General features: G+C 44.8%; 1 protein-coding gene across 9 annotated transcripts in view; it reads left to right on the top strand.

Moving 5' to 3' along the window:
* PRP4K (pre-mRNA processing factor kinase PRP4K) overlaps positions 1-19,812 on the top strand; it is a 108,647-nt gene extending 88,835 nt beyond the window's left edge. Inside the window, exons 12-19 of one of the 9 annotated variants that reach the window (XR_012230689.1) lie at positions 1,056-1,170; positions 1,751-1,902; positions 16,171-16,257; positions 16,913-17,179; positions 17,505-17,623; positions 18,565-18,610; positions 19,115-19,173; positions 19,671-19,812. Coding sequence is in view for 1 of the 9 variants with exons in the window: in XM_073567485.1 (XP_073423586.1) it covers positions 1,056-1,170; positions 1,751-1,902; positions 16,171-16,257; positions 16,913-17,116 (558 nt within the window). In the remaining 8 variants the exon portion in view is untranslated. Of the gene's footprint in view, positions 1-1,055; positions 1,171-1,750; positions 1,903-16,170; positions 16,258-16,912; positions 19,012-19,114 lie in introns of those variants that run through there. The other 8 variants (XR_012230688.1, XR_012230686.1, XR_012230687.1 and 5 more) reach the window with 8 other exon arrangements.
* Positions 19,813-21,341: the final 1,529 nt, after the last annotated feature.

Raw genomic sequence — 21,341 nt, 5'->3', positions numbered from 1 at the left:
GTTGGTGTTTTTTGTGTTTTTTTTTATTTTTATTTTTTTTAAAAAAGCTTCTTTTAGTGTGTGTCAGCAGCCAAACATAAAAAACTATACAAGGCTGGTTTCACATTTGCGTTCAGGAGGGCTGCGGATGGCTGCCGACTTCCTTCTTTCTTCCTCCCTGAAGCTCCGCCTACTTCTGTATGCGTCCTGCGTTTCCCTGCGTTTCCCTGCGTACCTATGTTTAATATTGTGTACACAGGCACATGCGTTGTATGAAGTAGGCGGAGCTTCAGGGAGGAAGTAGGCAGCCATCCGCAGCCCTCCTGAATGCAAATGTGAACCTAACCTAAGTCTGGTATTGCTGTATTCGCACCGACCCGAAGAATAAAGTCTCCTAATCACTTATAGGCCACTAGGAATGGTGTAAAAAATAAAACCAATTCTTCACCTGCTGTTGATTTGTTTATTCTTCTAAAGATTGCAGTAAAGCTTGGCTCACATTTATCCTGCTCTCTACGCTGAGCGCTTACACCAGGGTTTCTGTGTAAATCTCTGAAATACGTGGTTCAGGTGGAACCAGAGGCGGAAGATTCCAAATAATGAGGTCGATGGAGGCACTGCAATAGCATTCACAGTCTCAAAAATAAATAGTAAGAGTAAATTCAATTGGCTCACCGTAAAACTTATTCTTTTTAAAGTTAAAATATTACTTTTATTTCAAATAATTAAAAATGGTAAAATTACAAAATGCGAGACAAACACCATCAACAAAACAAATGCAAAAGAATAAACACCACAGGGAGGTGACCACAGGGAGGTGCCTATCCCTTTAACAAACTGAGCCTCCCTACCTAACAGCGGAGGTTGGCACCCTAAAAACCTGTGCAATGGTGCCCCCGCTTGTCTGCGGCTCACCTTGTTAGACCTGTAAGGCCCTATTCATGACAGGGGAGTGAAAAGATATTTAAAAATAAATAGATATTTTAAATATATATTTTTAGAAAATAAAAAGATATTTAAATATAAAAATACTCTATAAATGTATGTGACTCTTGCTGGTATTTTCGGTTTTGTAGGTAAATGAATCCAAAACCATTCTTAAACTCTGTGATTTTGGATCTGCATCACATGTGGCAGATAATGATATTACACCATATCTTGTTAGTAGGTTTTACCGAGCTCCAGAAATCGGTAAGTTGTGCCTTGATTTATGTACTACATACGATGTTTTGGGGTTTTTTTTCTTATTTTTTAAGATTTTTTTTTATTTAACTATTTTATTGGGTTTTAGCAACATTGATATAAAAACAGAACATTCCAATTACACTGAATAGTAACTTATTAACAACTGTCAACTTTTTTGTTATCGTTTGAGATAACTTTTGTTTCAATGAAAAGAAAAGCTAAAAAATAGATGTGCAACTAAGGCCTAACTTTAGAATGCAAGCTAGTGTATGTCTGCAATAGGTGCTGAGAATACTGCCAGGGATATTTTAATTTGTTTTTTATTGTGTAGGGTACCTGTAATAACAAAACAATATTGAAGCAGAACCCGTTACCATTATTTTTGTGTATTTTTAATGTAAAATAAAGTTTTGATTATTGGAGGGGAAAATGCAAATCAGTGTTTGTGAATTCGTGATTATTTTAGAGTAATTTTAATGTTTTGGATGACTAATTGGTAACAATTTTATATGCTACATCATTGTGCGCCATCACATTTATTTATTTTTTTTCAGTGTTTTTTTTTTTTTTTCTTTTTTCTCTACAGTAATTGGTAAAATGTACGATTATGGAATAGATATGTGGTCTGTTGGTTGCACGTTATATGAACTTTATACTGGAAAAATCTTGTTCCCTGGAAAAACGAATAACCACATGCTAAAATTGGCTATGGACCTGAAAGGAAAGATGCCAAATAAGGTAATGTAAAACAAGGATTGGTATTTAGCAGACTGAATAACCACAGTAAAAAAACAGACAAAAAAATGAAGTCTAATCTCTTATAGCGACCAGTATTTCTGTTTGATAAATGATTTCATTATGTTCATGACTTTTCTATATGGTCAAAGCGCTTATACCAATCATATACAGTTGTGGCCAAAAGTATTGACACCCCTGCAATTCTGTCAGATAATACTCAGTTTCTTTCTGAAAATGATTGCAAACACAAATTCTTTGGTATTATTATCTTCATTTAATTTGTCTTAAATGAAAAAACACAGAATTGTCCTAAAGCCAAATTGGATATAATTCCACACCAAACATAAAAAAGAGGGTGGACAAAAGTATTGGCATTGTTCGAAAAATCATGTGATGCTTCTCTAATTTGTGTAATTAACAGCACCTGTAACTTACCTGTGGCACCTAACAGGTGTTGGCAATAACTAAATCACACTTGCAGCCAGTTGACATGGATTAAAGTTGACTCAACCTCTGTCCTGTGTCCTTGTGTGTACCACATTGAGCATGGAGAAAAGAAAGAAGACCAAAGAACTGTCTGAGGACTTGAGAAACCAAATTGTGAGGAAGCATGAGCAATCTCAAGGCTACAAGTCCATCTCCAAAGACCTGAATGTTCCTGTGTCTACCGTGCGCAGTGTCATCAAGAAGTTTAAAGCCCATGGCACTGTGGCTAACCTCCCTAGATGTGGACGGAAGAGAAAAATTGACAAGAGATTTCAACGCAAGATTGTGCGGATGTTGGATAAAGAACCTCGACTAACGTCCAAACAAGTTCAAGCTGCCCTGCAGTCCGAGGGTACAACAGTGTCAACCCGTACAATCCGTCAGCGTCTGAATGAAAAGGGACTGTATGGTAGGAGACCCAGGAAGACCCCACTTCTTACCCCGAGACATAAAAAAGCCAGGCTGGAGTTTGCCAAAACTTACCTGAAAAAGCCGAAAACGTTTTGGAAGAATGTCCTCTGGTCAGATGAGACAAAAGTAGAGCTTTTTGGGCAAAGGCATCAACATAGAGTTTACAGGAGAAAAAAAGAGGCATTCAAAGAACCCTACAGTCAAACATGGCGCAGGTTCCCTGATGTTTTGGGGTTGCTTTGCTGCCTCTGGCACTGGACTGCTTGACCGTGTGCATGGCATTATGAAGTCTGAAGACTACCAACAAATTTTGCAGCATAATGTAGGGCCCAGTGTGAGAAAGCTGGGTCTCCCTCAGAGGTCATGGGTCTTCCAGCAGGACAATGACCCAAAACACACTTCAAAAAGCACTAGAAAATGGTTTGAGAGAAAGCACTGGAGACTTCTAAGGTGGCCAGCAATGAGTCCAGACCTGAATCACATAGAACACCTGTGGATAGATCTAAAAATGACAGTTTGGAGAAGGCACCCTTCAAATATCAGGGACCTGGAGCAGTTTGCCAAAGAAGAATGGTCTAAAATTCCAGCAGAGCATTGTAAGAAACTCATTGATGGTTACCGGAAGCGGTTGGTCGCAGTTATTTTGGCTAAAGGTTGTGCAACCAAGTATTAGGCTGAGGGTGCCAATACTTTTGTCTGGCCCATTTTTGGAGTTGTGTGAAATATCAATGTTTTGCTTCATTCTCTTTTGTGTCTTTTCAAATTAAATGAAGATAATACCAAAGAATTTGTGTTTGCAATCATTTTCAGGAAGAAACTGAGTATTATCTGACAGAATTGTAGGGGTGTCAATACTTTTGGCCACAACTGTAAACCAGCCCTCTGTATAGATATTATCAAAACATTATTTTTTCATGCACCTATATGGCCTTGATTTCTGGGGAACTCTGTGATTCTCAACTACGAAGAGGAACCGTGGACCCACCTTACAGGTATGTATGTTTCCTCCCCCGCAGCTGCGCATGGCAGGACTCATCAGCATTTCTGTTCCTTAACAGGGCCGCTTTAAGTATTATTTTCTGCGCAGCCGCGGCCATTTCTCTTTCGTCTCATTGGAGGACACAGAAACCGTGGGTGTGTGCTGCTGTCACTAGGAGGTTGACACTATGCATGAAAAAAATGTTAACTCCGCCTCCGCAGTATACACCCCTCCGACCGGCTGTAGGACAATCAGTTTTGCCTAGTGTCAGCAGGAGGTGGACAGGGGTCTCTCGCAGACCCCTGCCTACCTCAATGTGCGTCGTTCCTTTTCAGGTAACCATGGAGGCATAGAGAGTAGATTTGCTACATCTGTATTCCCACACAGGGATCATGAGTACGGCGTGTACTGCCACCCCGTATCCTCATGAATTCCACGGGCAGGACCCTATCCCCTAACACAGGACTCGTGTTCAGGTGGCAGCTCCTGGTCCTGACCTTTGTCTCCCATCACTTGGCCACCAGAGCCTGATGATCGAGAGAGACGCCCTGCAGAAAAGGTTTGGGACAGCAATCTTTTCATGCAAATAACCGACCCCTGTTACGGGGTGAACTGGAGGTAAGAGGCTGCAGCGTTGTATGATCTGCTCACCAGCCGCTCTGGCGGAATGTGACCACTGTAATCAGCTCGGGCTTAAAGCCCAGGGCTCTATACTTATGTTAAGAGCCAACACTTACTTTCAAGCACGCGGTGCAGCGTGGTTCCAGCCTCCTCCCGTGGCAGCGTTATGGCCCTGGGCTCCCAGCAGGCTCCGCCCCCGGCTTCCTCTTCCTGTACCAGCGCCATCTTGGTGCTCCAGGAGGCCGGAGCAGGGCCCCGCCCACCACTTCCGGGCGGGGATTTCATAAGGCTTCTAGGTAGCGGCAAGACTGTTCACCTCGCTCTCTCTCCCTCATTAGCCTTCGGGCGGCAGCTGTGGCGGGGACACAGGTCGTGGGTATGTGAGTACTGCACTACAGGTTGCTCCCTCCGCTTTCTACCCCCGACGATCAACACCAGGTAAAACCTGTCAATATGCCCAAGGGAGAGCTTCTCCTCCTCATCCGCTTCAGTGACCTTGGTGAAATATTTTGTATGTACCAAATGCAATGTCAGGCTTCTTTCAGGTCAGTCCTCGCCACTCTGCTCAGATTGCAGCAGACCTACGGTGTCACAGACGCTAGAGAGCAGGTGCAGCCCCCCCATTTTGCCTTTCAGAGCTCCCACATTACCTCTGGAGCAGGAGGAAGCCACCTTGCCTGCCGCCCTGGGGCCATACATCGCCACGGGAGACAGCGAGTGTCCAGGATGGGCCTCTTCCTTATCTAAGTCCGTGGCCGACCTTTCCATGGTATCACAGACCTTGGTAACTGTGCTTAACAGATTGCCACTTCAGACTCCAGTAGACACAGGAGAACCAAAGGACCCTCCTTTTGGGCCTTCTAGGGGCCGTAAAAGGTTTAGACAAGACCACCAACCCAGGTCCCCTTCTCACTCCCATCTCTCCGCCAGAATTCCTCTGGCCGTCTGCCGCCTCCCGGTTCTCATCCCTGGAATCAGGCGAGGCATTATCAGAGACACACTCAGAGGAGGGTTCTGAGTACGGGCCGGAACAGTCCCTGGTCTAGGATATGGTTCAGGGCCTCATTGCCGCAGTCAATGAGACCTTTAAAATTGGGGACGCCACATCAAAACCTAATGAACAGGTTTTCTCATTTAAGCATCATAAGTACCCCTCTAGGATCTTTGCCTTCCACAAGGAATATGAGGAAGTGTTGGCCAGTTAAAGGGAGAACCCAACCAGGCGGTTTCAGAGAGGAAGTCATTTTGGGATTCTATATCCCTTCCCTCCAGATCTCACCGCCAAATGGACCGCCTCCCCTTCGGTGAACCCACCAGTGTCCTGACTCGCTACTAATACAGTCCTCCCACTCGACAGTGGGGCAGCCCTAAAAGATCCCAATGATAGGAGGATCGAATTCCTGACAAAATCCGCCTTTGAGGCAGCAGCCGCTACATTGTGTCCAGCCTTCGCCTCAGCCTGGGTAGCTAAGTCTGTTACAGAATAGGCCAAACAGCTTAGACAGGGCATATTGGCTGGGGCCCCACCAGCAGAACTAGTGGAGTTCGCAGATCAAATATCTCATGCCGGGAGATATATGGTATCAGCAGCCCTGGATGCCACGTCTTGCGCAGCTCAAGCATCCAGTAACACCAGTAACATGGTAGCCGTCCGGCGGATGGTCTGGCTAAAGGCTTGGCAGGCTGATTTGTCCTCAAAGAAATCACTGACCAATCTGCCGTTTCAGGGCTCCCGGCTCTTTGGGTCAATGTTAGATGAAATCATTAATGATGCTACGGGGTACAAGCTCCCTTCTCCCTCAGGCCAAGCCTCGTCGTTATGTTTTCAAACGTAGGGCTCAGCCCTTTCGCCGTACCCCAGCAACAGTCACTTATGCTCAGGGCCCGCAGAGGTCGCAAGCACCGAGAGATAAGAGGAAGGTATCATTTCGGGCCACCCCGTCATAACATTCCCGCAGTTCCAACAGCAGGGCTACCTGGTCAGGGCCGGGCAGAGCTACTTAAGCCTGACGCCAGCAGGGAGTCCAACTCCCTTCCCAGTACCTATCCCAGACTAGGAGGCCGCCTTCTCTTCAGAGATGTCTGGCAGAATTCAGTAGAGCAGGGTTCCCCAACTCCAGTCCTCAAGGCCCGCCAACAGATCTTGTTTTCAGGATTTCCTTTGTATTGCATAGGTGAAGCAATTATCACCTGAGCAATGCTAAGGAAATCCTGAAAACATGATCTGTTGGTGGGCCTTGAGGACTGGAGTTATGGAACCCTGCAGTAGAGGATATCTGGGTAAAGGAGGTAGTATCAACAGGATGCAAGATAGACTTCAACGCGCTTCCGCGAGATCGCTTCTTTCTATCGCAGCCACCAAAAGACGCTGCTATGACTCTAGGTTTTTTTGCGGTAATCGTCCCCGTTCCCGAGCAGGAACGTTTCACCGGCTTTTACTCAAACCTGTTTGTGATATCGAAAAAGGATGGCTCAGTTCGTCCCATACTAGACCTCAAAAGGCTAAACAGATGGGTCCGCTTACGCCATTTCAGGATGGAATCGATTCGGTCGGTAATTACGTCTATGGAGGATCAGGAATTCCTACGTTCCATAGATATCCGGGATGCCTATCTACACGTCCCTAGTTTTCAGGGACATCAGAGGTTTCTGCGTTTTGCTGTCCAAAAGCAGCATTTCCAGTTTGTGGCCCTGCCATTTGGTCTGGCAACAGCCCCCAGAATTTTTACAAAGATTATGGCAGCGATGGTTGCTATATCAAGGGTCAGAGGCATAATATTGGCACCATATCTCGACGATATTCTCGTCAAGGCGCCCTTCTTCGCTCAGGCCCAGGAAAATCTAGCGGTAGTTTTAAACACGCTGTCTCGGTTTGGTTGGATCATAAACAGGGAGAAATCCCACTTAACGCAAACACAACGCCTAGAATTCTTAGGGATGATAATCGACACCCGCCGCTCGATGGTGGATTACCCTCCAGCAGGGAATTTGCTCTCTGTTGAAATTCCAGCATCTATCCTTTCGTGCTGCCATGAGAGTCCTGGGAAGGATGGTGGCAGCTTCAGAGGCAATACCCTTTGCCCTGTTCCGTTCCAGGATACTGCAGAGGAACATCCTCCTTCAGTGGGACAGGTCCATCTCTTCGCTGGATCACCCCTTCCTCCCTTCCATTCAGACCAGGGAGTCCCTCAAGTGGTGGCTGACCTCCCCCCTTGTTCCTCTGGGTCGGCCTTTTCCCCCTGTCCACTGGCAGGTAGTAACTACAGATGCCAGTCTCCTGGGCTGGGGTGCGGTATTCCGCCACCTGGCGGTCCAGGGAAGATGGTCGAGGCAAGAATCCTCACTATCAATCAACATTCTAAAACTGAGGGCGGTCTTTCTAGCACTTCTACATTGGGAAAGATACCTCAACAACCAGCCAGTCCGGATTTAAACAGACAATGCCACGGCGGTGGCATACATCAATCACCAAGGGGGAACCAGAAGTCCCCGGGCACTGGCCGAGGTATCCAGAATCTTCAACTGGGCAGAAACCGCAATTCCGACAATTTCGGCAGTTTACATTCCTGGCACAGACAACACGGCCGCCGACTTCCTTAGTCGGGAGGGGCTCGGGGCAGGAGAATGGTCCTTACACCAGGACGTGTTCCGTCAGATATGCCAGCTATGAGGGACTCCAAATGTGGACATCTTGGCATTGTGACAGAACAGGAGAGTCCAACAGTTTGTCTCAAGATACCGCGATCCTCTAGCAATAGGGGTCGACGCGCTGGTCATTCCCTGGACACAGTTCAGACTCCCTTACCTGTTCCCTCCCCTTCCTCTCCTGCCCAGACTGCTAAAGAATATCAAGGTGGAAGGGGTGCCGGTCATATTGATCGCCCCATACTGGCCCAGGAGGGCCTGGTTCGCAGAAATTATCAATCTTCTCACAGGCACCCCCTGGAGACTCCCCGACAGACCAGATCTCCTGGCTCAGGGGCCGTTTTACCACCCGAATTCTCAGTTGCTCAATTTGACGGTATGGCCGTTGAAACCACAATACTGAGCAGCGTGTTTTTCGGACCGAGTCATTAATACAATGATTCAGGCTAGGAAGCCTTCCTCTTCCAGGGTCTGTTATCGAGCCTGGAAGGCCTATTTTGGCTGGTGTGAGTCTAATCTCATCACACCTATGCCCTATTCCCTGCCATCTGTCCTAGCCTTTCTCCAGGCAGGGTTAGATGGCGGTTTGGCCCTAAGTTCCTTGAAAGGCCAGGTATCTGCCCTCTCTATTCTTTTTCAAAGAAATTAGGCCTCCTGTTTACAGGTTAAGACCTTTCTGCAAGGAGTGGCACATACGGCCCCTCCTTACAGATCCCCTGTGGCTCCATGGGATCTTAACTTGGTCTTGGAAGCCTTGACAGGTTCACCCTTTGAACCCCTCCAAGAAGCTCCTATGTCTTTGTTGTCCTGGAAGCTGGTATTTCTCGTAGCCATCACCTCTATTAGGCAGGATTGGCGGCATTGTCCTGTCGCCCTCCATTCCTAATTATGCACCAGGACAAGGTTGTTTTGCGGCCTCCTAACTTTCTTCCCAAAGTGGTATCGGCCTTCCACCTGAACGAGGATATAATCCTTCTGTCGTTTTGTCCCGCTCCAACCCATCCTCTGGAGCGTTCTTTGAATAAGCTAGACCTGGTCAGGGCGATAAGGATCTATCTGGCCAGGACCGCTCCTTTCAGGAAGAACGACTCGCTCTTTGTTATCCCCAATGGGGTTGAGAAGAGGCTTGCCGGCCTCTAAGGCAACAATTGCCTGCTGGAGCAGAATGGCAATTCTGGAAGCCTACCGGGTGAAGGACAGAGTGTCCCCTGCTGGGGTCAAGGCCCATTCAACCCGGGCGGTGGGCGCCTCCTGGGCGGTACCCAACAGGGCATCAGCCATGCAGTTGTGCAAGGCTGCCACATGGTCGTCCGTGCATACCTTTTCAAGGTTCTATAAGGTCCATACCTATGCTTCAGCGGACGCCAGCCTAGGCAGAAGAATCTTGCAGGCGGCAGTGGTGAGTTCTCCGACCTGAAGGAAGTTTCTGTCTTTTCCCACCCCAGGGACTGCTTTTGGACGTCCCACGGTTTCTGTGTCCCCCAATGAGACGAAAGAGAAAACAGGATTTTGGTTTCTTACCGTAAAATCTGTTTCTCAGAGTCTTCATTGGGGGACACCGCGCCCTTCCATGATTTTATTACGTGTAATGAATATATGATGACTTACATGATAATGTCTCCTACTGCTTTTTCACTAGCTGATTGTCCTACAGCCGGTCAGAGTGGTGTATACTGCGGAGGCGGAGTTATCATTTTTTTCATGCATAGTGTCAACCTCCTAGTGACAGCAGCACACTCCCACGGTTTCTGTGACCCCCAATGAAGACACTGAGAAACAGATTTTACGGTAAGTAACCAAAATCCTGTTTTTTCCCAGTGACTGGTCCCAGACCTTGGGACATACTCCTTTCCTCCCTGGCTTCCCTGGCCATTCTCCACTTTGCGCTTGAACTTCGCCCTCTTTTGGGCCAGCCACGCCCCTCTCTCTGCATCGTGCCTGCTGTTTTCAGCATAGGTGATGCCATCTTGGACCTTGTACCTCAGCAGATCGTGCATCCTGTCTGAGACACTGCCTTTATCTGCCCTTCTGCGCATTCGACATCAGGACTCTGCAACTACCTGCAGACTTCTGACAAGGGGGACACAGCTAACCTAACAGTCATCTGTTGAATATCGCTGGCATCGGGTAGGCTCTACCCTCTCTCCTTCCTTGCCTCTGTCCCTCTATATAGCCCTTTTTAGCTGTATCACCGATGCTCAACACTGCAGAGGCTTCTCGTTCTCCCTCTAAGCTTACTGTGATTCACTACGCCTGCGCACGCTGCAAAAGAAAGTGGTCTTCAGGTCAACGTTCCTCTTTCTGCCCGTCCTGCTGTCCTTCCACCATGTCTGTCCCACAGGAGCACTCTAACACCCAGGATAAGAACACACCCCTCCCTCCGGAGTGGGCTGTTACCATGTCAGTCGGTCTCTGACCTGCCTAAATTATCACAATCCCTGGCCCAGGTCCTGGAGCGTTTTCCACATCTATCTGCTGCCACCAGTGCTCTGAATAGCTCTCACAGTGGTTCACATGCACCTGACCAAGACCATCGCAGGGACAGATCTGGTACAAAGCCTAGGAAGCGGCTCCTCATCCAGTTTCCCAGGTCCCTCTGCATCATCCAGGATGCCCTCCTCTCCCCATGCCCCCTCCTCGGAGGCAGCTTTTGGGTCGTATGTGGATTCCTAGTCTGATTCTGAGTCTGATTCAGACCAGGCATCAAAATTGCAGGATATGGTAGATAGCCTTATCTTGGCTATTACCCAAACTCTGAACCTAAAAGAGGTCGAGGTTCCTGCTCAGGAGCACTCGGTTTCCTTCAGACAGATAAACCGTCCTTCCCAGACTTTTCCCAATCACATAGAATTTGAAGTGGTTATGGCTAAACACTGGGATCATCTCGAAAAGCGTTTCCCGGGAAGGAAGCAGCTAGACATTCTTTACTCCTTTAGCCCAGACCTTGTTGGTCATAGTTAATGATTTCCAATGGTGCATTTTATTTTAAATGTCACTTCCCCTCATATTCTCTGTACCACCTTTAGGAAGATAGCATGTTGCTATCCAAACACGTTGTGGTTTGCAGAGAACTTTTATTAAAGGTTTGTGCTTGTATCCAATTTCCGATTGTCTCTTTGCATCAGCGCTCCTTAAGACTGCGTTATTTTTTCATTCTCTTGTTGGTAGATGGGCAGAGTCCCCTAAGGTGGACCCGCCAGTTTCTTGCCTGTTTTCCAAGACAGTCCTGTCTCTACCAGATGGTGCGTCTCTTAAGGACACTAGGGATAGGCAGATTGGATCTTTGGCTAAATCAGCCTTTGAGGCTGCTGACGCCTCCCTCTGTCCCATTTTCGCTTCCACCTGGGTGGCAAAGTCCATGTTTGCCTGGGCAAAAATGCTTCGCCAGAGCATTCTTTTTTTTAATCAAGTAGTTTTTATTAAAACATATATCCAGATTGTAACACAGTCTGACACACAACTCCAGACAGATACAAAATGTTCAAAGCAGATTAATACATTTTTCTTTAACATGAACTAACCCGGCAACCCTGCCCCCAGAGTGTTCACGAAGGTCATGGCAGCAGTCATGGCCATCCTTCACTCCAAGGGGATTCTCGTAATCCCTTACATGGACGATCTTCTGTTCAAGGGGCTGTCCCGCCATGACTGCGACCAGAGTCTTCAGATCACTCTGGACACTCTGGTCTGTCTCAGCTGGATCATCAACAGAGTGAAGTCCTCTCTAACACCAGCTCAATACCTGGTGTTTCAGGGTATGAGGTTCAACATGACCCAAGCCCGTGTCTTCCTTCCAAAGGAGAAGTTTTCATCTCTCTGCCAGGGAATCTGCTCTCTAAAGCGGACCAGCTCCTCTCCCCCTGCGGTCTTGCATGAGAGCTGGGGAGGATGATTGCCGCAATGGAAGCCATGCCTTTTTGCCCAGTTCCATTCCCATCCTCTTCAGCTGGCCCTCTTGTCTGCTTGGGACAGAACAGTCTCCCTGGACCGACCTGTGATTCTGCCTCTCAAGGTGAGGAATTTCCTGACCTGGTGGACGCTATCCACCTCAGTCCTGTGAAGGAGGTACTTCCTCCCTCTCCGTTGGCAGGTCATCACCACCGACGCCAGTCTCCTCGGTTGGGGAGCGGTCTTCCTTCATCACACCTTGAGAAAGACACATCACTGTGTCGATACACGTGGGTTTGGGGGTCCCATGTAACCTACCCGGTAGCTTGTTCATCCTCAGAAACCAGGTGATATCATGCTAGGGAAAGGGATTTGTTAATGTATGTTTATTTGTGTTGGCAACATGATAAGCATTCAATTTTCTATTCATGGCATATGTAGAATTTCTATGTAACCATAGTAGTTATTGATAATATGGTATTTTTGATCCAAGGTCATGATTGTCATTACAATTGATTTGATAGACCCTAGGTTATGGTAACTAGCAGATACCTGGCATTATACTGAATGGTTGGCCTTGGGACCCATAGTATTTAACTATTTATCATAATGACCCATTGTCTTTGTTTTGTTATCAGTGTCTGGTTGTTCAGACTTTTTAATTGTTTTTAAACAAAGTGTCTGTTTGTTGTGTCCATTAATAAAACTGATACTTTTTGATTATCATATCTTTGTGGTGATCCCTATTTGTGTGCATATACTTTCTTTTCTTCATGTGTTTTCACTTCCTTCATCACACAGCGCAGGGTCACTGGAACGTTCAGGAAGCCACTCTACCCCATCAATCTTCTGAAGATCAGGGCAATTTTTCTTGCCCTTCTCCACTGGCCGTCCCTCCTCGCAGGCCAGCCGGTCCGCGTTCAATCGGACAGCGCCACGGCCGTGGCCTACATAAACCATCAAGGCAGGACTCGCAGCAGGAAGGTTATGAGAGATTTAACAAGGATTCTGCGATGAGCGGAATGTCACGTCCCTGCCATAGCATCCATTTACATTCAGGGGGTGGAAAATTGGGCTGCCGTTTTTCTTAGCTGTCAGGGTCTTGCATCAGGCGAGTGGTCTCTCAGCCCTGCTGTCTTCAACCAGATTTGCTAGCGATGGGGCACTCCGGATGTTGACCTGATGGAGTCTTGCATGAACCACAAGCTTCCTCAGTTCGTAGCAAGGTCCTGGGATCCACTGGCCATCGGTTGCAATGCCCTGGTGATCCCGTGGTCCCAATTCCAGCTGCCTTATCTTTTTCTGATCTTTTTTCCCCTTGATTCCGAGAGTCGTGAAAAAGATAAAGGCAGACGTAATTCCCGTAATTCTGATAGCTCCAGACTGACCAAAACAAGCCTGGTACGCAGAGCTAGTGAACATGCTCATGAACATTCCCTCGAGGCTTCCAGACAGTCTGGATCTTCTCTTGCACGGCCCTCTCTTCCACCAGAGTTCATAGTCTCTGAGTTTAATGGCATGGCCGTTGAGGCCGCAGTCCTGAGGGAGGCCGTTTTTCCCCATCATGTCATTCAGACCATGATTAGGATAAGAAAACCAGCATCCTCGCTTATCTACTACAGATACTGGAAGGCTTTCTTCCGGTGGTGTGAGGAAAACAATTTGGTTCCTATGTCCTTTTCCCATCCTTGGTTTTCTACAAGCGGGTCTTGACTCTGGTCTATCGCTTAGTACTCTTAAGGGACAGGATTCAGCTCTGTCAATTTTTTTCCAGCGAAATCTGGCTTCTTGTTCCCAGGTAATGACTTTTCTTCAAGGTATCACCCACCTGGCACCTCCTTATCATCCTCCGATAGACCCATGGGATCTTGACCTTGTCCTTAGCGCGCTCCCTTTGAGCTCATTCAAGATAGTTCGTTTTCTCTCCTGTCATGGAAGTTGCCATTACGTCCATCAGTAGGATTTCTGAGTTAGCAGCATTATCCTGTCGTTCTCCGTTCCTGATCCTGCATCAGGACAAGATAGTTCTCAGACCCGTTGCTTCCTTCCCAAGGTGGTCTCTTCATTTCACATCAATGAAGACATTGTCGTTCTTTATCTATGTCCCTCTCCAGTCCATCCCCTGGAGAAGTCCTCTCCACATGCTGGACCTGGTCAGAGCTATTCGAGTTTACCTTTTCAAGAACTGCGTCTTTCTGTCAATTCTATTCCCTATTTGTCATCTCTGAAGGTCGTCGTAAGGGGCTCACACCGTCTAAGTCCAATATTTCATGTTGGATTCGTTCAGCAATATTGGAGGCATACCGCGTTCAGGGCAAGCAGCCTCCTCGAGAGTGAAGGCTCACTCCACTCGGGCCGCAGGGCCTTCCTGGGCTGTTCGTCACCAGGCTTCAGCCTTACAGATTTGCAAGGCCGTGACTTGGTCGTCCTTGCACACCTTTGCAAGGTTTTTACAGGGTTCATACCCATGCATCGTCTGATGCAGGCCTGGGTAGGAAGGTGCTGCAGGCGGCAGTTACACACCGGCTGACCTAAGTCCATTTTCTTTGCATTCTTTCTGTTCCCACCCTTGGGAATGCTTTGGGACGTCCCATGGTTACCTATGTCCCCCAATGAAGTGATAAACAAAGAGGGATTTTTGGTACTCATCGTAAAATCTTTCTTGGAGCCTTCATTGGGGACACAGCACCCTCCCTAATTGTTTGTACTGTTTTTGGGCCTACGTGCCTTTGTTGTTGGGTTGGTATAGTTTTTGGTTTCTCCTACTGCTTTAACACTAACTGAGGTGCTTTGTGCCGGTCAGTGGGTGTATACTGCTGAGGAGGAGCCATTTTCCTTTTTTGTGTAGTGTCAGCCTCCTAGTGACAGCAACATACACAAGCCCTCACATGGCCATATTGACGAAAAATAAAATAGTTATGCTCTGGGGAGCAAAAAACAGAAGCGCAAAAATGAAAATGGGCTGCAGCATGAAGAGGGTTAATCGTTCCCTTAGGGGACTTGAACCTACGATCGTATGATCGCTTGTGCATTGTATAGCAAAAATCACAATCTCCTATGAACGCCAGCCATGGGCTGACTTTCACAGGATAAGCACGGGGATCACATCATGGGCGTGCTGATGGGCATGTGAAAAGATGCACCCCCTGACTACGTGTGTTAAAAATGACACTGCCAGAACTTTACAGCAAGATTTAAAAGGTTAACAGGTGCATTCGAGCACCCCTCTACCCATAGCTGTTAGAGGCACAAAATGGCTGATTAAGTCAGCCAAAATCTGCCAGGAAAGATGCGGATCAAAGGCAGGGGCATGACATATCACGTACATGTACATCATATGTCGTGAAGGAGTTTCAAAGACTGCAGTCAATTTCTTCATTAAAGATTTTCATCATATTATTGCCTTCGTGAGTGACTTTTAGTGTAAGTGCAAACAGGACCTTTATCGATTTTGGTTTGGTTTACTACAAGTGACATCTGAAGCATAACTTGACATTCTGTGGACAAAATATGCAGCACTGTACAAAGAGGATGTTCTCTACAGTCGATGAGCTTTCTTAAAAACTCAAACTATGCTGTTCCTGTAATATGCAAAGTCCCCCTGCCAAAAGACAGCAAATCCACTATATATCCCACATGCATTATCATCTGTTGTCTTGTCAAATTCAAAAGACCTGCTGTTCAATCAACTCTCAGACCACGCCTCCACAGTCATCAGCCCATTCGTATATTACGAAGTTCTGTTTATTTTATTTATTTTATTATGCTTTGCTTATATAGCGCCATCTTATTCCACGGAGCTTTACATACATTATCATCACTGTCCCCATTGGGGTTCACAATCTAAATTCTCTATCAGTATGTCTTTGGCGTGTAGTAGGAAACCCACGTAAACACGGGGAGAACATGTAAACTCCTTGCAGATGTTGTCCTTGGTGGGATTTGAACCCAGGACCACAGTGCTGCAAACTAACTATTGAGCCACCGTGCTCAGTGACTGAGTAAGGACCCCTGCAGACTAGTGTATTAGAAATAGTCTGAGTTTAATCTAGAAAAATCAGACTTTTCTTTATGTTCATTTGTATGCCTGTTTTTTTTTTTTTTGTTTTTTTTTACATTTGTGTGACGTCCATGTGCAACCTATTTTCATACATCCACATTAAAAAATGTACATGATCAAATACAGTTTCCTGGGTTTGTAAAAGAAGGGTTTCTGTGTGTGTTTTCTCCTTCTGTAGATGATTCGAAAAGGTGTGTTCAAGGACCAACACTTTGATGCAAATTTGAACTTCATGTACATTGAAGTTGACAAAGTTACAGAAAGGGTAGGTTATTGCTCTATCTTTCTCTTACCTTTGCTTTAAATGAAGAAAACTCCCCAAATATAATGATAAACAATTCATATTCTGCTTATTTACGTTTATTACAGTTACATTATTTGCATTTACAATCTTTCAAATCATTTCTGCTTGGTAAGAAAACGTTTAACCAAAAAAGAACAAATTGGACTCAGTCCATGCCACCTTAACAGGTGACTCTGGATGTACAGCCCCAGCTTCATATCAGATGTGCGCATGCTCCCTAGCCGCTGAGTCGGTGGCTATATTACATGAGTGCGCACGCTATGCGCGTCACTGTGAACCCTCCACTCTGCGCTCCTGAGAATGCGCTCACCAGATATGAACCTGGGGCTGTGCACCCTTATGACTGAACCAAAAAGTATGTGAGGGAATCCCCAAATGATATAAAGTGTTTTTAAGCATAAATTGGGAGCTTTTCTTTGAAAAAAAAAACATTTGTGATGCACATTACATCACTACCAACACACTTGTGATAGCTAAAAATGACGTGACAGATTCCCTTTAAAGTCTGTATTGAAGCAGCTGAACATGTTGACATAATTCTACACCACTACATTAAGTCGACTTAGTAACTAATGTAATTAGCGGGAATAATGTTCCTAATTTATATGTTTCATAGGAGAAAGTTACTGTCATGAGCACGATTAACCCAACTAAGGACCTGGTGGCTGATTTAATTGGATGCCAGAGGCTACCAGAAGACCAGCGTAAAAAAGTTCACCAGCTAAAAGACTTGTTGGATCAGATCCTAATGCTGGACCCGGCTAAACGAATAAGCATCAATCAAGCACTTCAGCATCCTTTCATTCAAGAAAAGATCTAAACGTGGGAAATGGTTTGAATAGTTCACACCAGGACTGAAGACCTTCCACAGCAGCTCATTAATGTATATAAACATAAATATTTTCCTTGCAAAGTTGAGGAAGCTTGTATTGTTTGAATTAAAACTAAGGGTTTATTTTATTATTTCTTTTCCAATGAGATGTCTGAAAAATTGTGATAGCTGTTCTTTTTCACAATAGAAATGCTTGTAAATTGGCAGAACTGTATACTCAGTGCTAATACAGTTTGCATTGAAAATTGTTTGGCAAAACCAACTTGCATTATAATGTTTGGATGTAATATTTTATTTTTAGCAGTCTCGGATCTTTTTTTTTCTATTCTGTTTTGGAAGATCAGCATAAATGCTGTTTATATTCACGTTTTCCTAGGTTGTGTGCGCAGGCCTCAGCAGCATGCCCTTGCTCTAGTCAGTGCCGAAGGGAGGCCTATTCCTTGAGCCTGCCCGCAGAGATAAAGCAGGTTGTGTACAGCTTACAGTACACTGAAGGTAAGCCAAAAAGTCAACATCGCTGATGTTTTAAGATGTCGTTTATATATACGGTAAATATATGGATATATTTGACAGATGCGCATTTGGTATCAACATGTGGCAACATTCTGCTCTTGCATGTTTCACAGTGACTTACTATATGTTCGTCTGCAATGTTTTAAGTTGGACAAGAGTTGTGATAGATCAATCCAAGTCTTTCTCTCCATCTGATTTTAGTGGAGCGTGTGCACTTGATGGAAGGGGCTCGCCTTCAGTGTACTGTTTCTTAATTGTTTTCTGTTTTGTATGCATTTTTACCCTGTAGTCTACCAGCTTACATGGGAAACCTACAACAAGCATCTACGGTAGTTACATTGAAATTTGCATCTATAGTAGTTACATTGAAATTTGAGGCATAGTTATGTTTCCATATCTGAAAACTGAGGTTTTTTAAAAAAAAAACATGGAAAAAAAGCTCAGACCAATAAAATGTACTTATGTATTTCTTACCAGCAAAGAAGGGGCTTATTTTATTTAACGAAGTCCCATTTTAAAGTGGTTGCCTGGGCCTGGGACAGAAGTCTCCAGTAACTCTGAGACAGCATGCGGTGCGCACACTGTCACAATTCCCTAGTGAGGGCGGGTGGTCACATGACTGCTTATACGCAATTTGCATACTTGCGGTCACATACCAACTAGACTTATCTGGTATTTCTCTTCTATTGAGAAATTGAATGCGACCAGTTGGCACTTGACCACAATTATGCAAGAAGTCGTACATATGTGCTTTGTGACCACCCGCTCTCACCGTGAATAAAGGGGTATCGCATTTTGGCATTCTGCAGTCATTGTGATTTTTGTCCTAAATCTCAAACAACCCCTTTAAGCTGTAGTAGGTTCTGATAAAAAAAAATGTTTGTTTGTTTCATTGTTCATGATTATGTTGTCTTTCAATACAGGAATAAACTCTCCACTCTTGAGCAAAGCAGCTGCTTTTTATAAGCGGTAATTGCTTCTTTACCTTTTTATTTCTCTTGTAAATGAAACTATTTGTTAAAAAATGTCTACATATGATGTTCCTTTTTGAATAAATTGTTGAGACTCACTTATTGTCAAGTGACAGATGTTCTCCTGCATGTTCGGTGATCCATGCAGATATCTGTATGTTTCCAGTATGCATCGTTAGATAATAAAGTCTTTTGTGAACAAGGTTATCTGTAGCCAATTCTAAAGCATTTACTTTGGGTCATAGCTGATCAATTGGGTAGTACCACTAATAGTTTATCCATTTATTTCAGTTGTAGACTGTGGTTCATGTATGCTGTATTTGGGTAAAGAGGCCACCGATGATTAGATTCCCATGGCTCTTGACTTTTAAAATACCAAATAAATTTGTAATGCCCATACTTATCAGTGTAGTGTGTTTATTTTTCATGGTTGTGATATTGACTAATGTTTGTGCTGTTTTCTCACTTTTCCTCTTGATGGTGCTGAATGGAAAATGGAAAGCAAGACAAGGCCTCCCAACGGCTGGTTTGCTGAGACACCATCTTCATCTTCCTCACAAGGTCATTCTTGACAGCATGTGTAGATAAGCATTTAGCAACAAAAAAGTACAAAACAATTGGATTAATTCATTTTTACACAAATCTTAAGAACAAATCTCTGGATAAACTCTGACAAGTGCTAGAATATTGGGATTGATTACTATCGTCACTTAGCATCAGCATGTTGAATTATAACAGAACCATAATGACTACTTGCCACGATGAGGTATAAAATAGTAACGAGTGAGGGGCTATGCCTGGTACATGACTTGATTGGGAAAGCATGTTTTTAATGCTCAGAATTCAGCTGTAGAGGCACTGTGCAGAAAAATGTAATAGTTAATGGTTTCAAGACCGAAAAGGAGCACACATGAGCTGCACATGTAGTACACTAGGAGAAAACAAAAACGCAGGTAGTACACTAGGAGAAAACAAAAATGCAGGTTCATCTGCATTTTTTTTTTGTCAATTTCTTTGAAAGGATAAAGTTGCTGGTTAACCTGTCTCTTTTGTTTTAGATGGAGTTTGACAGAAGAAGATGGCAAGAAGACCCGATCCAAGATTTCTGTTTTCTGACCCAAGTGCTTTAGAGACGAGCCTTGATATACCCTGTGAAAGTATCTGTTTTCTAAATAAAAGCGTAATTTCGCTTGTTCAGAATATGCCCAATTCATGTAAACTCAGCTATTCAGCATTAAGAACTACAGTGCAGTTGAAATAGCCTGATTATTCCACCCTTTGCAGTGTCCTATAGAAAACACACTCAATGAGGTTGCTATGCCTTATCCATATGCCAACTTTGATAAATCTTATCCCTATGTACAATTCATAACATACACTTGTGTGAAAAAATGTTTGTCCCCTATCTGATTTCCTGTTCTTTTGAATGTTTGTCACACTTGGATGTTTCAGATCACCAAACAAATTTAAATATTAAACAAAATTAATACAAGTGAGCACGAAATGCAGTTTTTAAATGAAGGTCTTTATTATTAAGGAAAAAAGAAATCTAAACCCTCTGGTGCCCTGTGTGAAAAAGTGATTGCCCCCTCCCCTTTCAAACATAAATTGGTTTATCACAACTTTGAGAAGCTGAGTTTAAATTTTGTAGCCACACCCAGGCCTGATTATTAAGAAATTCTGGAACACATGGGAAGTAAAGTATTTGGGATCTATCAGTCTGGAAAAGGTTATAAATAGAGATGAGCAAATATGTCCAGGTCTCTCCTTATTCGGCAAGCTCTAGCACTTACCAAATAAGCTGCAGAGGGAACCCGGCTACCTTGAAAGCTCTTGCTGATCAGTTGTCCAGCGCCTCAGCTGCATGTGTCGCGGCTGTTTCACTGTCGCAACACATGTATGGAGAGCCCAAGAAACAGGCTCTCCATGCATGTGTTGTGACAATTAAACAGCCGTGACACATGCAGCTGCATTGCCGGACAGCTGATCAGCAGGAGTGATCCAGGTAGCTGAGTTCCCTCTGCAGCTTATTCGGTAAGCAATATAGCTTGCCGAATAAGGAGGGACCCAAATATATTCACTCATCTCTAGTTATAAAGCCATTTCTAAAACTTTGGAACTCCAGCAAATCACAGTGAGACATTATTCACAAATGGCAAAAACCTGGAATAGTGGTGAACCTTTCCCAGGAATGGCTGACGAACCAACATTACTTCAAGAGTGCATCAACGACTCTAATCCAAGAGGTCACAAAAGACCCCACAACAATATCCAAAGAACTCCAGGCCTCAGTTAAAATCAGTGTTCATGACTACACTTCAAGAGATGGACTGGGTAAAAATGGCCTGCATGGCAGCGTTCCAAGACGATAACCAGAGCTGAGCATATAAGAACATAAAGTCTAGTGTCAGTCTTGGCAGAAAATATTTGATCATCCCCTAGACTTTTGGGAGACTACTCTGGACTGACAAGACAAAAGGAACATCATACCAACAGTAAAATATAGTGGTGGTAGTGTGATGGTCTGGGGCTTTTTGCTGCATCAGTACCTGGAAATCTTGCTGTAGTAAATGGAACCATGAATTCTGATGTCTACCACAAAATCCTGAAGGAAAATGTCATCTGTTTGTAACCTCAAGCTGAAGCACACTTGGTTATGCAGCAGAACAATGATCTCAAGCATACCAGTAAATCCACCTCTGAATGGCTTTAGAAAAACAAAATTAAGA

Source organism: Dendrobates tinctorius, unplaced genomic scaffold (genome assembly GCF_039654945.1).
Source record: "Dendrobates tinctorius isolate UK_male_01 unplaced genomic scaffold, ASM3965494v1 ptg000004l, whole genome shotgun sequence".
Lineage (NCBI taxonomy): Eukaryota > Metazoa > Chordata > Amphibia > Anura > Dendrobatidae > Dendrobates > Dendrobates tinctorius.
This window is presented reverse-complemented; position numbering and strand designations above follow the sequence as displayed.